General features: G+C 40.2%; 1 protein-coding gene across 2 annotated transcripts in view; it reads left to right on the forward strand.

Annotated features, from left to right (window-relative positions):
• The window catches only part of RPS6KC1 (ribosomal protein S6 kinase C1), an 86137-nt gene that overhangs the window by 23210 nt on the left and 47949 nt on the right, over positions 1-14978 (forward strand). For both annotated transcript variants that reach the window (XM_066316176.1, XM_066316177.1), the window contains exons 7-8: positions 234-593; positions 14685-14803. In XM_066316176.1, the coding sequence (XP_066172273.1) occupies positions 234-593; positions 14685-14803 (479 nt within the window). The remainder of the gene's footprint in view (positions 1-233; positions 594-14684; positions 14804-14978) is intronic.

Consider the following 14978-nt stretch of genomic DNA (forward strand, 5'->3'; position numbering starts at 1 on the left):
CCCAGTACTGAAATGAAGACCAGTTTGTTCTGCAGAGTTTGTAGTTAATTTTAAAAAGTATGTTTATATAGGTACTAAAATTTTTAGAGGGAGATTGCAATCAGGGAGTTTCTGTGGGCATTGAGGAAACTGCGTAAGTGAAAAGAGCTAAATCTTTGAATGGGATGAGGAATTTTGAAGGCTCCTAAGGTAAATGAGCAGTCTAGAGTAATGGATGTCTTTCTGACTTCCAGGCTTCTCCAGTGACAGTGACCTGATCTCTCTGACAGTTGATGTAGATTCTCTTGCCGAGGTAGATGATGGAATGGCATCCAACCAAAGTTCTCCCAGTAGAGCTGCTGGCCTTTGTGCTACTTCTGAACCTCCAGTCCGAAGCACGCTGGCATCTGAGCAGGAGTGGAGCAAACCCGAAGGAGAAAAGGAAAGCCATGGCTTTACTGAAAGCTTTAAATCCAAGCCAGGCAAACAAGATTACTTGGAGAAAGCAGGCGAGTTAATAAAACTAGCCTTGAAGAAGGAGGAGGAGGAAGATTATGAAACTGCCTTAAGCTTTTATAGAAAGGGGGTTGATCTGCTTCTGGAGGGTGTTCAAGGTATGGATCTTCCCATGATGTTTGTTTTCTCCTTGGTGATGTGTGTTTGTTTATAGCATTTCCATGGTTAGTATCAGCTTACTGCAGTGCAAAGAAGTTATCTGAAATGCAGAATTACACGTGCTTGGCTTTCATGTACTTAATAGCTGTGTGCATGTGAAAGAGCAAAGCCTTTCTCTCTAACACTGAATGATAATTTAGGGTCTTGTCTTCCAAGTGCCCAATATCTCCTCTGTTAAAATTGCAGCACAACCTTCAACTTGCAGGTAAGTAGCAAAGTGCTCCACTTTTGCCTCTTTCCTTTTTATTGCCTAGCCATTAATTAATATGTGGCACTTGCAGCACTGTTGAAACATTATTTAATTTACATGGTTAAGTGAGGATTAATTATCCCCATTTTACGCATGGGGAGAGGCAGACTCAGGTTGACTTCCTAATCACAACAGGATTAGAACTGCTCTTGTCTCACAGCCTCTGGCTTCTTCCACTAAACTATTCTCCTTTTCTAGCTAAAGGATGCATAGAAACTTACATGCTTGCATTGCTAGAGAAGAACAGGTATTTTTTTCCTTTTCAAAAGACTTTGGTCTGTCAATTAATATCTGCAAAAGCTGTTGTTAATAGACTGGGTGCGACTACATGTGAATTTCTGCCTCCTTGCACCTTGTCAGTAAGGGAGAAAATTTCTTCCCTTCTCTAGCTCATTCCCTTTCCTACCTCATATAATTTGCATTTTATCCATCAGTGGCTTAAAACTATGAAGTACAGGGGAAGATTTGTTCTTCCCCGGAGTGAATTCAGGATCTGTGTATTGTGCTTCTGTCCCACACAGATGAAATGAGTGAGATTAGAATTGTGCCTTTGTTTGACAGTGTACAGCACAGGTGCATTCTGCTGCTCCAGATCTGGACTTGGACATGAATGTACCAAACACACACAAGCAAGAAGCCTTTGCTGAATCCCAGTGGGATGCACAGCAGGGGTCCAGCGCTTCTGAACAGCTCTAGCAATGGAAGTTATCTGCTGAGCTGATTTAATGGGACCTGGCAAAAAATAATGGGTAGGTTACTGATGAGAACTGGAGGTGTGAGCCAAGATATGTGTGTAGCCTTTGCTTAAAACGTCTTACACCTTTTGGCAAAAGTAAATCCACCTCTTTTCAAGTCTCAGTGATGTCAGTAGGGTTGCTGCTTTGCTGCTTGTTGCGGCTTTTCAATAGCATCCTACCTTTCCTTGCCTGTGTTGTCAAAATGTTTTTCATTCCTAGTGTTGAATATACTGGCAGTTTTCTGTTGGAGAGCTCAGCTATTCTTTCTTTGCAAGCACACTTTTTCATAGGCCTGTGGGCCATTTAGTTGTGATCTTCTGAAGGATATCCTATTTTGTCATAAATACTTCGGTCTGCCAGCCATGATGCAAGGCTGCCATGATGCTGTTTTGAGCTGACAGTTCAAACTTAAACTTCAAAAGCTTTCTTTATTAAATAGTTTCAAACTGTTAAGGCATGAAAACAAGTCAGTCTATTGCACATCAGTTTTGCTGTAGTAATGATTGTGTATACTTGAGTTATGGCAGTGGTTAAACATGTTGGCTTTGAATTCATGGTAATCCTTAGGGTAATACATTTGCTTTAAAGTTGCGAAAGACTTTTATTGCATGTAGATGACTTGCTCAATTCATGCATATGAGCTTGTTAAACCAGAGTGGGTTCAACTTCTTATATTTGCCAGAATTTCCTCCAAGGATTTTTTTCTTTTTTGCTGTTGACTAGCCACTCTTCCAGCTGCCTGAGATAGCTGTTAATCCTTTTCTCTCACCCACTTATCCCTGCTTTTCAGGCTAGGAAGAAATTAAAGGAATTTCTTAGAAAATTGTGATATTCTGCCTGGTTTTCTTGATGCCACTCAGTGCAGTGGGAACTAGTAATAAATTTTTAGTGATGGTACTTGTGTGGTGTGTGTCAACGTTCCTGGTGGACAAAGAAACAGGTGACCAGCACTGGCACCTTTTTCTTTGCAGTCCCTGACATTGCAGCTATATAGCACACAAGAGGGAGTAATGGGATGAGCTGCATTTCGGGTGGCATCTTATCCCTTGGGATAATTGTACACAGGGTGGTTCCTAGCAGTCAGCTCTTTTTTCATTTCTTTCTGTTACTCTGCTTGGTTGTGAAGGAATATTCATTCTCTTCTGGGCTTTCACCCTAGATTTGGGTAGATCCAGCTCATTTTGTGTCTGATTGTCCTTGAAGCTTCTGAAAGCTGGCAAAGAGACACTGTTGCCCTCTTCATGATGACAGGGCTGGTCCAAATGTCTTCCTAAAAATGTGACATCTCATGATCTATGGGGACAGTAAAAAAAGAAAAAAACAACAAAAAAACCCACCCCCACAACCCCCCCAAAACACAAAACAACCAAACATTCAAACAAAACAACAACAAACAAAAAACCCCCACACCCAAACAAAAAATTTTAATGTGGCTGCTTTATGGAGGTAGTGTGTTTAGTGTTAATATGTGAACATTTAATGTTCATTGCAGTAAAAACCCACAAATCTTCTCCATAATCACTTCAGTTATTTAAACACCTCTAGTTATGTATTTCACATGGATAATAACATACTCCTTTCAAAGATAAGGGTGGTGCAATTATTACAAAACGCTTCTGGTCTTCTGCCACTGATTCTTTTGCACCTATTCAGTGTAAATAAGACTCGGTAACAGCTGAGAGTGAAACAGTGTTCATCGATCCATACACGCCTGTGCAGTGCCCCTGTCTCTGTGCACAGCCCCTGCAGAACGCGTGGCCTCCGGAACGGGCCGCAGGTGGCTTTATCCCGGGAAAATACCGTGAATACGGGAATGCAGGCTTTGGCCACGAGGTGGCGGCAAGGAAATAGGAATTGCCACCCGAGACTTGGAATCGGGCGGTTGTAGCAGCAGCGCACGGAGATGGGGGAAGGAATGCCACCCATCCTCTGTGCTTCCAGCCTGGCATTTGAGACGCTGCACTTCCTCGGCTGCAGCGCCTCTGTGAGCTGCTTGGGTGGGTCTGGTACTAGTCGCTCCTCTGGGCTCAGCACTAGATCTGCTGCTCAAGGCTCATCAAAACCATGGCCAAGAAAGTTCAGTGCTGCAGGTTTTTATAGACCCGTGCTGGTGGGTTTGAAGTAGGTGGCTTCCCTAAAGGCCGTCGAGCACACTTGAGCCTGTTATATTCCTGATCAGCTCTCTGAGCTGCTGGCACTAGTGTTAGGCGAGGCTGGGTGTTGTATGTTTGAGAAATGCTATTTTGACTTTGTTTTCAGCTGTGTGCACATGCTCTCAGATGTACAGTGGTGATAATTATCCAGGCAAGGTGCATATGTATTTTCTTTGCTAGTCTCTTGCAGAGTTTACTGCTAAGTCCTTTCATGTCCTATTGGTAGTCCAAGAGACTACCAATTTGTGTCCTTTGGGGAATGACTGCTGCCTGTGTGCTCAGAGACTGGTGCATACCTTGGACTCTGGGCATCTGCTCCTTTTACATGTTTTGGCTTCTCCTGCTCCATACACATAATTAATATTAACCAATTGTCAGTGGGAAGAAGAATGAAATATTGGACTTGCAGTGTAGCCCTTGGACTGCACCTTTTGTGTCTTCCTGTTTCATTTATACCAGAGCTGCCTTGCTTGCAATGACAGGGAGTAGCTGCCATAATTTCATTTTTCTTCTGAATATGTACCAATTCTGCTGCTTCTCTTGTCTTTTCTGGGCATTGCTGCATGGTGGGTTTAGAAACTTTTGGAAGACAGGTCTATAATGGTTGTGCAGGATGCTTTTATGATTCTCTAGGAGCTGAAACCTAGAATTCAAGGTTTTCTGCCTTTTTAAGCATACTCAGTATGCTAACTAAGAGAAAGTTTGGCTCACAATTATAGCTGTTCCTTTGTTTTGTTAGCATGTCAGAGCACTTTGAGGTCAGTGCATTGCTTCAGGCCTAGTGATGGAAAAAAATGCACTAATCAATAGCAAGCCAGCAACTTCTAGCTGGAAGTTAACTCTGTTTTATGCAAAGTAGTGCATTCCCTGACTTTGGTACAGGGCATCATTTATGTTAGGAACAAGCAGATCATGAGGTTGAAATTATGGAGAGGTTTTTTGTGATAAAGAAGGGAGTCCTGTTTGTATAAACTGCTTCTCTTTTTACAACTGCAGCCATTCTTTAGTTACATCCATTATGGATCTGGGCGGTCTGAGGTGTGTGATAAACAGAGTTAATGCTGCTGCTTATTTCTGTGTTTCAATAACTTTAGACATGTGAAGAAGCAAGAATGCTGCACAACATGGCCAGCCTAATTCATGTGGAAAAGTACAGGATCTCTTCCATGTGTTTTAGGAACCAAATATGTTCATTGCTTGTCTGTCCATGTTGCATGTTAACATCTGAAGGGAGATGATCCATTTACTTTGTTGGAGTTTTGGGATGTTTATTTTCACACATGTAAGAGCTGTGGCTGGACAGAGTGAATATTGATTTAGTTTAGCCAGCATGAACCTTGTTTCATGAAGTATGTGATGCCTCTGGGGTGTCAGCAGCCACAAACTGTTTTCCAGGTATCTCTGTTTTGTTTTAGGGGTCTACAAGTTCTGAATAAGCTGCTGGTGTCTTTGAAAGCAGGCTGCGAATGTCAGTTTTGCACTGCTCCGTGCTCTACTAATGTTTATCCAGTAAACAGAGCTAGAACAAAAATTACACAAATTACTGGAACCTTGCTAAAATGACTTTGGCTTTTAACCCAGAAATGCACATACAATGAAATGCTGGGAATACTTTGGACAACTAGATGATATTTTTGGATATACTGAAAACAAACCAACTTGTGTCTAATTACTGGGATTATGATGGGCTATGATTTGAACTTGTGATGGAGCCAGGGATGCAAACAGGAGCATGCTTGACAGAATGCCAAGAAGACAGTACTTTATGAAAAGGGAAACAGCCATGGCGTTCCACCAGCGTATTTCTGGCTTCCTTTGCTTGTTTGTTGAATGGCACTTATGAAGACAACTTCTGTTACCACACAGTAGCTATTTTAAATTCCTTTCACCCATGAAGGTCTCTGAGTAATGTTCCTCATTGATGTTAACAGTTTCTGAGCTATCTAGCAGATGTGTCTGGTTGTGGCAATGTCTTTAAGGAAACAACACACCTGTTTTCTGAGAAGCTGATCGGGGTATGAGCTGATGTCTGTAGGGAAACCCTCAGAGTTTTGCTGGACTCCACAGAGTTGGTGATGGGATGACTGATGGAACTGTAATTCTGATCTTAGGCTTCTGTCTTCCTGTGGTGTATTATCACTCAGCCCATTTGCTGTTGTAGTGTTATACTTCAACTAAGACTGGAACCAGTCAAGGCAAAAACTTCCTGGCCTGGTTCCTACCAAAGGAGCCTAAAAACATTTCTATTTCCTGCTCTTGGACTGTGAAGATGGTGTAGAACTGTTTGGACTGAGCTTTCTGAACAATGATACAAAGTATTCCCTCTCTCCTAGTGTTTCATACAACCTTGAAATCAGCTGCTGCTTCAGAAGAAAAGTGTGTAACAGGACTTGTCTGTTGATCAGCAGCTGGATTAAGAATGGATGTTGGCAATACTGTGGTTGGTTAGGAAAAAAAGATCATATCTCACCATGTTGCCAGTGATGCTGAAACACATGCTAGTATAGACTATGAACTGTTCATAATTTGAATGTGTTGTCTTCCAAGCCCATTGCAGACCATATGGAGCTTCAGAGCAGATTGGTGCTAAAGGATCCTTCACTGTGTGGTAGATGCTGGATGGACTGCCCTGAGTGATGCCATTCCCTATGTGAAAGTGCTGGGTTTAGACACCTCATTGTGGTAAAGCAGTAAAATACCGCGTGTGCCAGTAAAGTGTGGTTAATGTATAGAGTTACTGCCAGAAGCTGGTTACTGTATAAATAGAGCCAGATTCAGCTATGTAAAGAAGCACTCAAGGCAAAGTTCCATTCAAACTGTAAGATTTCTCTGCACCAGGAGGCTGATAAAGGTCTGAGGTTTAGTACATGCTGCAGCGCTTAGAGCCTCGTAATACATGTGGAAGTGAATTGTAGCAATACCCGCAAGCCAGTGTGTAGGGTGGGATGCAGAGTTGACTCTGAATGTGGTTACTTAGCATGTGGCTGTTAAATAATTAATAAATATGTGACCAGGTCAGCCTTAGAAATCTCTTTTTTTTTCCCTCTTGGGACACAGCTAGCTCCATTGACTTGGTGGTGTTCTGACCTTTCCAAGATTTGAGTCTTTCCTCATAGCAGTTCCTTGCCAGGTTGCTGCCTGCGCCTGGCCTCTTTGACAGACACCTCTTTCCAGCCTGCACTGCCTTTTATCTCAGCTGTTGTTAGCCACAACACTCAGCTGCAAAGTGCAGGAATCTTCTTTTGACTGTAGCTGTGTGGGGTTTCTGCCTCCCATCAGAAGACCCAGTAGGGCTGCCACACTTCTGGCAGCATGCAGGGTAGACGGGGCAGACTGATCTAGGTTACAGTGCTGCTGCTGTCCGCAGGTGAGAAATTTGAAGTCCCTGGCTGCAGAATTCAATGCCTTAGGCACTGTAGGTGAATTGAGGCAAATTAGTAGCTGGGATAGAAAAACTGCACAGATAGGTTTAAGGGCATGAAGCTGCATGATAATCAGTGCTCTCATTCTCTCCCAAACAGTTCCTGCATGTACAGCTTCTCTCTTTTCACATCCTCCTTTTCTCTTTTCCTGTCCTCTTTTCCCTCCTAACTCTTCCAGTATCTTAAAATAGCCTTTTTAGCTTCAGAGCTCTGTAGAAGGAATAGTGTAGGTTTGATCGCTACAAGGCCTGCTGCTGGCTCTTCTGTTTTAGAGATTTTTGTGATTGCTTAGGGAAAAATACCATTTCCCATAGTAGTGTATAAAAGTACATATAAATTGCATTTAATACATAAATATGAGTAGTATTAGACTGTCAGAATTTATGAATCTCATAATTGGGTTTTTTAAATCTGCCTTTTTCTTTTTTTTCTCCTGCAGTACTTCACTTCAAACTGTTCTTATTTGAAAGGGGTAGGGGTCTGTGTGCCTGGGTTCCCTCTGCTCTGAAGCAAGGGATGTTTGTGGATGCTAATTCTAGTTTAAACTTGTCATTTTAGTCAAGAAGTGAAGAGAGTTAGTCAAGAGTGCAGAGAGCTTGGAAGTTTCCTCGCTCCTGTGCTGGTGGTCTGTATAACTTCTTTCCTTCCTCTGACTCTCCGTGCTCTTCCCCTGTTCCCATGGTGCTTGTGTTTGAGGACTTGCTGCTGCTGTCACCATTTTGTTCCCTCCTCTGTGCTGGAATGTCACTGCTTGTCCTTCTATCTTGAAGCACTTGTAGGGTTTACTGCCTTCTGAAGTAGTTCAACAGAAGGATGTTCAAGAATATTTGTGATATTAAGTCTTACTTTGGTGAAATACCTTACAGTTAAGACTTACAAGTATTGGCAGATAGATGGGAAGTTAAGACTTTCCTCCCTGAAATGCTGGGGGCTGTGACCATTCATTTCCTTTTTTTTCCAGGTAGTTGCACGTGCACATGAAAAGCTACCACCACCTTGTGTATTTAACGTGAGAGTTTCTCTAGAAGCAGATGTTTGTTGGTTAGCATTTCTGGCAAGTTACTTTTCTTACCTTCAGTTATTGACTCCTGTTTTACTGGTCACTCAAGCACATTTCACCCACACCATTCTTCAGTGTAATCTTAACTTTGGCAAATATGCCAACATTTTGGTATTTTCCCTAGAGAGATGTTTACCTAGACATTTGCATGACAGGTGTGTAGCCATAGGTTTTCTACAGGATGCAGAACTGGCAACTTCATAGGAAATGTAGATTTCTAAGGGTCTCAGGCAGCCTGCAGTGAAGATGATGTATGTAACATGTGGACATAATAGTTACCAGCATGCTGGAAAGTTGGAAGAAGAATTTGTAGGCTTAACTTCTAAGTGGCGTTTCTTCTTGGTTGATAGAGTGCAGTACTGTCCTGAATCTTCAGAAAAGCAAGAAAGAATGGTTCTGACACATGTGTTGCATCTTAATAAATTTCAGCTCTCTCAGAATGTTAAGAAAAAAAAAAAAGAGGGAAAAAGATCACTTCAGGCTATCTTGTCATAACGGGCTTAACCTTTGTCTTATTTTTTTAATATTTACAGGTTTTTTTCAGCTGCAGAGTTTGATCAGCACCTCAAAGTAACTCGCTGTTAATATAATGTAAAGCATACTAGAGCTGATGAGGCGGTGGTCTTATTTCACAATTCCAAACCCCCACCTGCTGCTAAAATCTATAGCTCTTTCCTTAATGCTGCAGGATCTGTCTACCCCAGCACCTGCCACATTTCACTTAAGTAATTGTTTGAAAATTAAAGGTTACCCACCCTCCTGTGAAAGTTGGTGGAGACTCGTTCCAAAATCAGCAGCTTTTCCCCTTCCTGAAATAAATTTTGGGGTTATAAAACAGTCTCCAAAGTCATCACAAACCTGTGCTGGATTATGAGTGCATTGTCACTTACGGTGTGCCTGAGCTTTTGTTTGGCTAATATGGACAAAGGAGTCTGCTTCACATGATGTAAGAAGTGTTTGCCCTAAGAAGAACAGAGGTCCTCTTGAACCAATTAGGCAAAAATAACAGCTGGGCTACCCACTAATAAGGAAGGTGCTGCTAAACCTCTTTTCATTGTGAGAAGAAATAAATCTTTTAAGGCTTACTCCCTTGCATTTTTATAGAGAGCAATTCTTTGAAAAATTCAGCAATCCAGCTGGGTGATATGTGCAGGAAGACTGTGAAGAAGATAAAGAAACTTTTAAAAATAAAAAATGGTATTATAGCTGTTAGATTTGGCAATTATAAATGTTTCATTGAAGATTTCAGTATTTAGAGAAAGTTTTACTGTTTAAATTGTTAAGAACGTGGAGTTTGGGGCTGGCACAACAGGCAGTCTCGCACAAGTTCCTTATAGCTTGTTCTGCAAGAGGATATTCCTTCCTGGAACAAATCTCTTCTGATATCTTCTTTAAAGGAAGGCAGCCCACATATATTTTTAGTAAGTCTGAGAGAAAAGCAGGAAGAGGAGGTCACAAAGGATTGGGACAAGTAATACTAAGTTTATGGCCTTACTTTTTCTGTGAAAATATCCCTGTCCTGGCCCAGCACCTACTCAGGTAGGGAGTGCACCTCTGTTGCCCTGACAGATTAACACTTGCTGACAAAAACCTCTTACACCTTAAGGGTGATGGTTTGGAGCTGGTCAGGCACAAACAAAGGAAGGAATATCAAGAATTTCTGGGTAGGTGCTACATGTCATGATTTACTGATTATTTTGGTGTGGTTTTGGTCTTGTGGTGGTTGTTGGTTTGGGATTTTTTTAATATTTTAGTAGCAAGTGGCAACTAGAGCTATCTTTATCATCCAGACAGAAACAGAGCTTCACCATAACTTCATCCTGGATTCTTGGAGGACAGTGGTTACACGCCAGAACCAGTTTGACAGCACTTCTATGCATCTGAGATGCGTTCTCTTTGTAGTATCCCAGATTATTTGAGGAAAAAGGATGGATTTCTGTCCATGGTCTGTACTGACCAAATTTATTTTATTTGTCTAGGTTTGTTGAATATGACCCCCTTTCAATAGTTTTTTGTTGTTACTACCTAAGCATAAGTAATTTTCCTATGTGATAGAATTGGAGAAGACTTGATGTGTGAATAAGCAGTTAACTGAGCTGAACTTCAGCATTGAGTTAGCTGATCTCTCAACGGTGTGTCCTCTTCTGAGGTACTGTGAAGTGTGAGTGAAGACTCTGAGTAGAAGACAAACAAAAATATTGCTAGTCTTCCAGATGCCACTGCTGTGTTGTGGAAGTGCTCCTTCTTTGTGTTTTTCATGCAAATCAGTGCACTGTGGGCAGACAATCAGACAAGTGACAGAATTCAATGGCACAATTACTCTGATATTTGTAGTTTTCCTTTATCAACTCCTCAAAATCATTTTAATGTTGTTAGGAATATCCATCTTTGTAAATATATTGTAGCTGAGCTGTCTTTAGAAAAATAAATTAAAGAACAAATTCTAAATCATTGGCTGCTGTCCTAATGTCCTGGCTTACTGTTACTTTGGTCAGCGGGTGGCCTGGTCAGCCTTTCCAAAGCCAATTTTAATTTTTTGAGATATTTTTTATTTCTTTTGAAATAGGCAAAGCCTTTGGAAAATGAGGGAGCAGCCTGCTTATGTTTGTGTGTGTGGATCAAGGCTTATATGTGCGACAAAGTAGCTCTAGAGTTTTTATATTCTGTTTGCAGTAATAGTAAACAGAGCATCTAAAATAACCACTTGCACATTGCAACAAACACATCATCATTTGCTTAAAAAGAGTTATAATTACAGTTGACGAAGCATGGACACCATAAAAAATGCATTAGTTTGGCTTGACACATTAATTACCTGTTTTTGCAGATGTTTTTATATATTGTTGTGTGAACAGTTTACAAAATAATTACAGGAAAGTCATATGGAAAATAAACTAAGTGGGTGGTTTCTCGCCTTAATATTTTCATTCATGTGAATCTGTGTGAGGCACAGCTGCTCTGTAGCAAATGCAGAGGGAGAAAGAGAGATGGGGAATCTTGAGGGGTTTTTATTCTGAGGTCTCTATGATCAGCCTTGCTGCACTTTTATATCTTGCTTTAGCAGCGTAGTTTTTAAAAGTGTAAAATGACATTGCTGATTTAATCCCGGTGATCAGGAGGGGGGAGAAGCTTTGATCCTGATCAGATGCAACATAAATCTTCTAGTATCTAGGAAAATAAATGAAAAATCAATATTATTTTAAGCAGGATGATCTTTTATGAGCAGTTGTAAAGATTCATCAAAGGCTTTGACACAGTTTAAACATTTCCTGTTTGCTGCCATTTAAAGAAAAATGCCTTTCAAGTTTAAATTGTAATTAGAGAGATACCTCTTTAGATTATTGTGGGCTAACTGCAGAATGGAAATAGGAGCTCAATATGCTCACACAATATTTAAATCAAAAGTTCTTATCTAGGAATAAATGATTATTCCTAATTTATTATAAAATAAAATTGATGCCTTTGAAAAGAAACATTTTGGCTTACTTAAACCAATGGCAAAATGTAACATTGCATTTAAAAAAATCCATGAAGTCTGAATCACAGCTTTGACATCTGTCAGATATGAGGATTTGTTCTAGTACTACATTTTAGTGATTTATTTGGTTTTAAGTGAACTATTCTATGACCTCGAATTTGGCATAAATGTTAAAGATTATTTTTAGCTTAATGGAGTCTTTATTGTTACTCTCTGTGTTTGAGGCTTTTAAAGTAGCATTTATTTGTTTATTAAATTTATATCCTGTATTTATTTACAGATTTTTGTGAGATATTGGCTGTTTAAATGGGAATTTGTATTGCAATGTAGTTTTTTACATTTTCTTGGTTAAACTAATGGAAAAAAAAGTCAATCCTATTTCTGTAAACCTAATTTTCAGTCATCCACCTGTTAAAGTATTCAGAGACTGAACTGTTAATGATCTTATCCACAAATGTGATGCAAAAACTTGAATAAATGTTATTTTGTGACTCCACACCCTTTTTTATGGCTGAAGATTTTAATGAGGGGAACAGCTTGCAAAGGTTTTTTAACAAATTACTCAGGAAGGAGAAGTAGAAGGAAAACTGAAATTAATGTCTTGTGAAAGCAGGGAGAGCAAAGACAGCTCTAAGGGGACATCCTAGATGGTTTTTGTTAATTACGATAAAATTACTGAAGCATTGGAAAAAACCAAGAAACATCCAAACTAAATACACATAACTAACAATTAAGCAGTAAGCTTGACTTTTATGATAGCCTTAGCCTAAGTTAGTTAAGCTTACTAACAATTAAGCAGTAAGCTTAACTAACCTAGCAGTTTTCTAGCAGCCTGCTTGAAGGAAATGCTGGCTGCAGAGTTTATTGTTGCGGTGCAGATGTCTTGTTTTCCCTGGGTGGCTGCCACTTGGTGTGTCTGAGGGAACGTGGGTGCTCACCAGTGCATTGGCATGAGGAAATTTCGTTGTGCTTTAACACTACCTGCAGAGATGAAAGCAAGAGTTAGCGGTGTTTTAGGAAATTGCAACACACACTTGTTAAAAAAGAAAAAATACTGTGTATCTACTGTCTTTTGATAATGCCAACTTCAACTTCAAAGAGTTGAGTGATGTTATTTTTTTTATCCTAGATGGGAGTAAGACTGGCAGTCTTATCAAGGGATCTTTTTACAAAGATTCCCCTACATCTTTAGAATGAGAGAAATTACTGAGGTATTGATAAATATCCATAATATTGTATGCTGAAAGTGCACTGAATTTCTGTCTGTGTCAAACCAAATGTAGACAAAGAGTTTTGCTGAGCAGTCTTGTGTTTATTTCGGAGGAGGGGACAATCACTTTTCCCTCCTGCTGTGAGGTGGATAGTAAAATTTACAGGAGATCACTTACAGAACTTGGCATAGACCCAAAGTCTCTTCTGCTTACTTTTGATGGAGTCTGGGTGTGATGGTTGTGTGTTTGAGTAGTCTCTAGTCATGGTATGAAAGGAATGGGAGTCTCTGTATTAAAACAATCCACCTTGACCCCTACTTTAAATTCTGCCCTTGAAAATCTCACGTCTTACACATTGCCACAATTGCCCCCTGAAAAGCTCCCACAGTAATTTCTGAATGCAAGCATTCACAGTAAGTTCTCTATCAGAAATTCCATAATAAGCTTGCCCTTTTTTTATGAGACTCATTCTTGATAACCCACAGTAATCCTGTTTTTTTCCTTATCAGTTACAAAGTTTCTGGTTGAACTCCTTCAAGGTTACATTCGGGTTCCTTTCATGGCCCGGTGATCTGTGTCTTACGAGTTCCAGTCTTTGTTAATGTCTGTTATCTGCCGTTGGTTTGGGCTTGTGTATTTGTGTGTTTAATTTATTGCCTCTCCTGTTCCTTGCCTTGTCTTTCATGTGGAGTAGCTGTTGGGCAGATATCCTTGCGGTTCCTTGCCCTCTTTGAGCATCGGTTTGAGAGGTGCTGGCTGGCACCTGGCAGGGCAGAGCCTGTCACAGTCAAGTCTTTGTTTCTGCAAGCCTTGGATGGCCTCGGTTAGGGCTGGGAGAGACTGTCAGGGCCATATCAAGTCTTTGCTATCCTTCAGTCTTCTTCTGGGACAGTTGTCTCTGTCCTTTTTTTAGCATAATAATCTCATTTCTGTTATTAACAGGTGTCTCACAGTCTTGTATCTTTGCTTGGTAGTTGACTTGGTTGGGTGTTGCCATCACAAGTTGAGTCTATTACAAGAATACATGTTCTCATTGCTCAGGATGTGAATGGCTAAACCAAACTGAAAACTTCAGAGTGCATTCAGAGCTTGTGTGGTATCATGTGGTTCTCACCAAGAGTTTGGGTAGATCAGAAGTAATACAATGGCTGTTTTGCCATCTGGGAAGTGAAGTAGTTGGTGCAAGTGCTTACTGCTTTCTTTCCATGTTACCCCAAGACAACAGGCTAGGAATGTCTAGCACTGAAAAGCTGTGAGCAGAGTTCTTAGTGTCTCTCCTCAGTTGCCTTCTTGATTTTAATAGCATTTCTAGACTTCATGTGTAATTAGGAGAATCCATACTGAAAACCTGAGGAAAAAATAAGTTTGTTGTTTTGTTGTAAATATTTTATTCTGTCTTTCCTAATTGATTTTGCTTTTTGGAATACAAGGTTTGGATCAGTGGTTTGTCTCAGTTCTTATTTATGTTACCATAGGAACATATACCAAATCACAGAAGTGTTAGGAAGGGCTTTTTATTTGCCTTAGTCTATAGCAAGGCTTAATTTGTTATTTTTGTAGAGCTCTGAGGTACTGGATTTTTAGAAGATGCATATCTTTAGGTTTGATTATGAATAACCCAAAGGAAATCAAAAAGGTAGAATCAAAGTAGTCATGTGCTTTGATTACTTAGTACCTCTCTCTTTATAGAAAACATAATTCTTTTTTTTCTCCGTTGAGGTGAATCAAGTCCAACTCGTCGAGAAGCAGTGAAAAGGAAGACTGCAGAATACCTTATGCGTGCTGAAAAAATTTCCAGTCTCTACCATAAAACCTCTGAAGATGCCTCTGTTTCTATGGTAAGCTTTAATTAATATTTTTCTGAATTAAATTTTTGCAGAATTTGGTATAATTAAGTAGCAAAGCATATTCAAGCTTAAGGTTCAAAAGCTGTCTAGAATGTCTCTTTTGGGAGGCCCGTAGAGTATTTTGATGTTGTGTTTCTGTGAAGTTGCCATTCTTTCTGATTCTTCA

This window comes from Sylvia atricapilla, chromosome 3, assembly GCF_009819655.1.
Source record: "Sylvia atricapilla isolate bSylAtr1 chromosome 3, bSylAtr1.pri, whole genome shotgun sequence".
Taxonomy (NCBI): Eukaryota; Metazoa; Chordata; class Aves; order Passeriformes; family Sylviidae; genus Sylvia; species Sylvia atricapilla.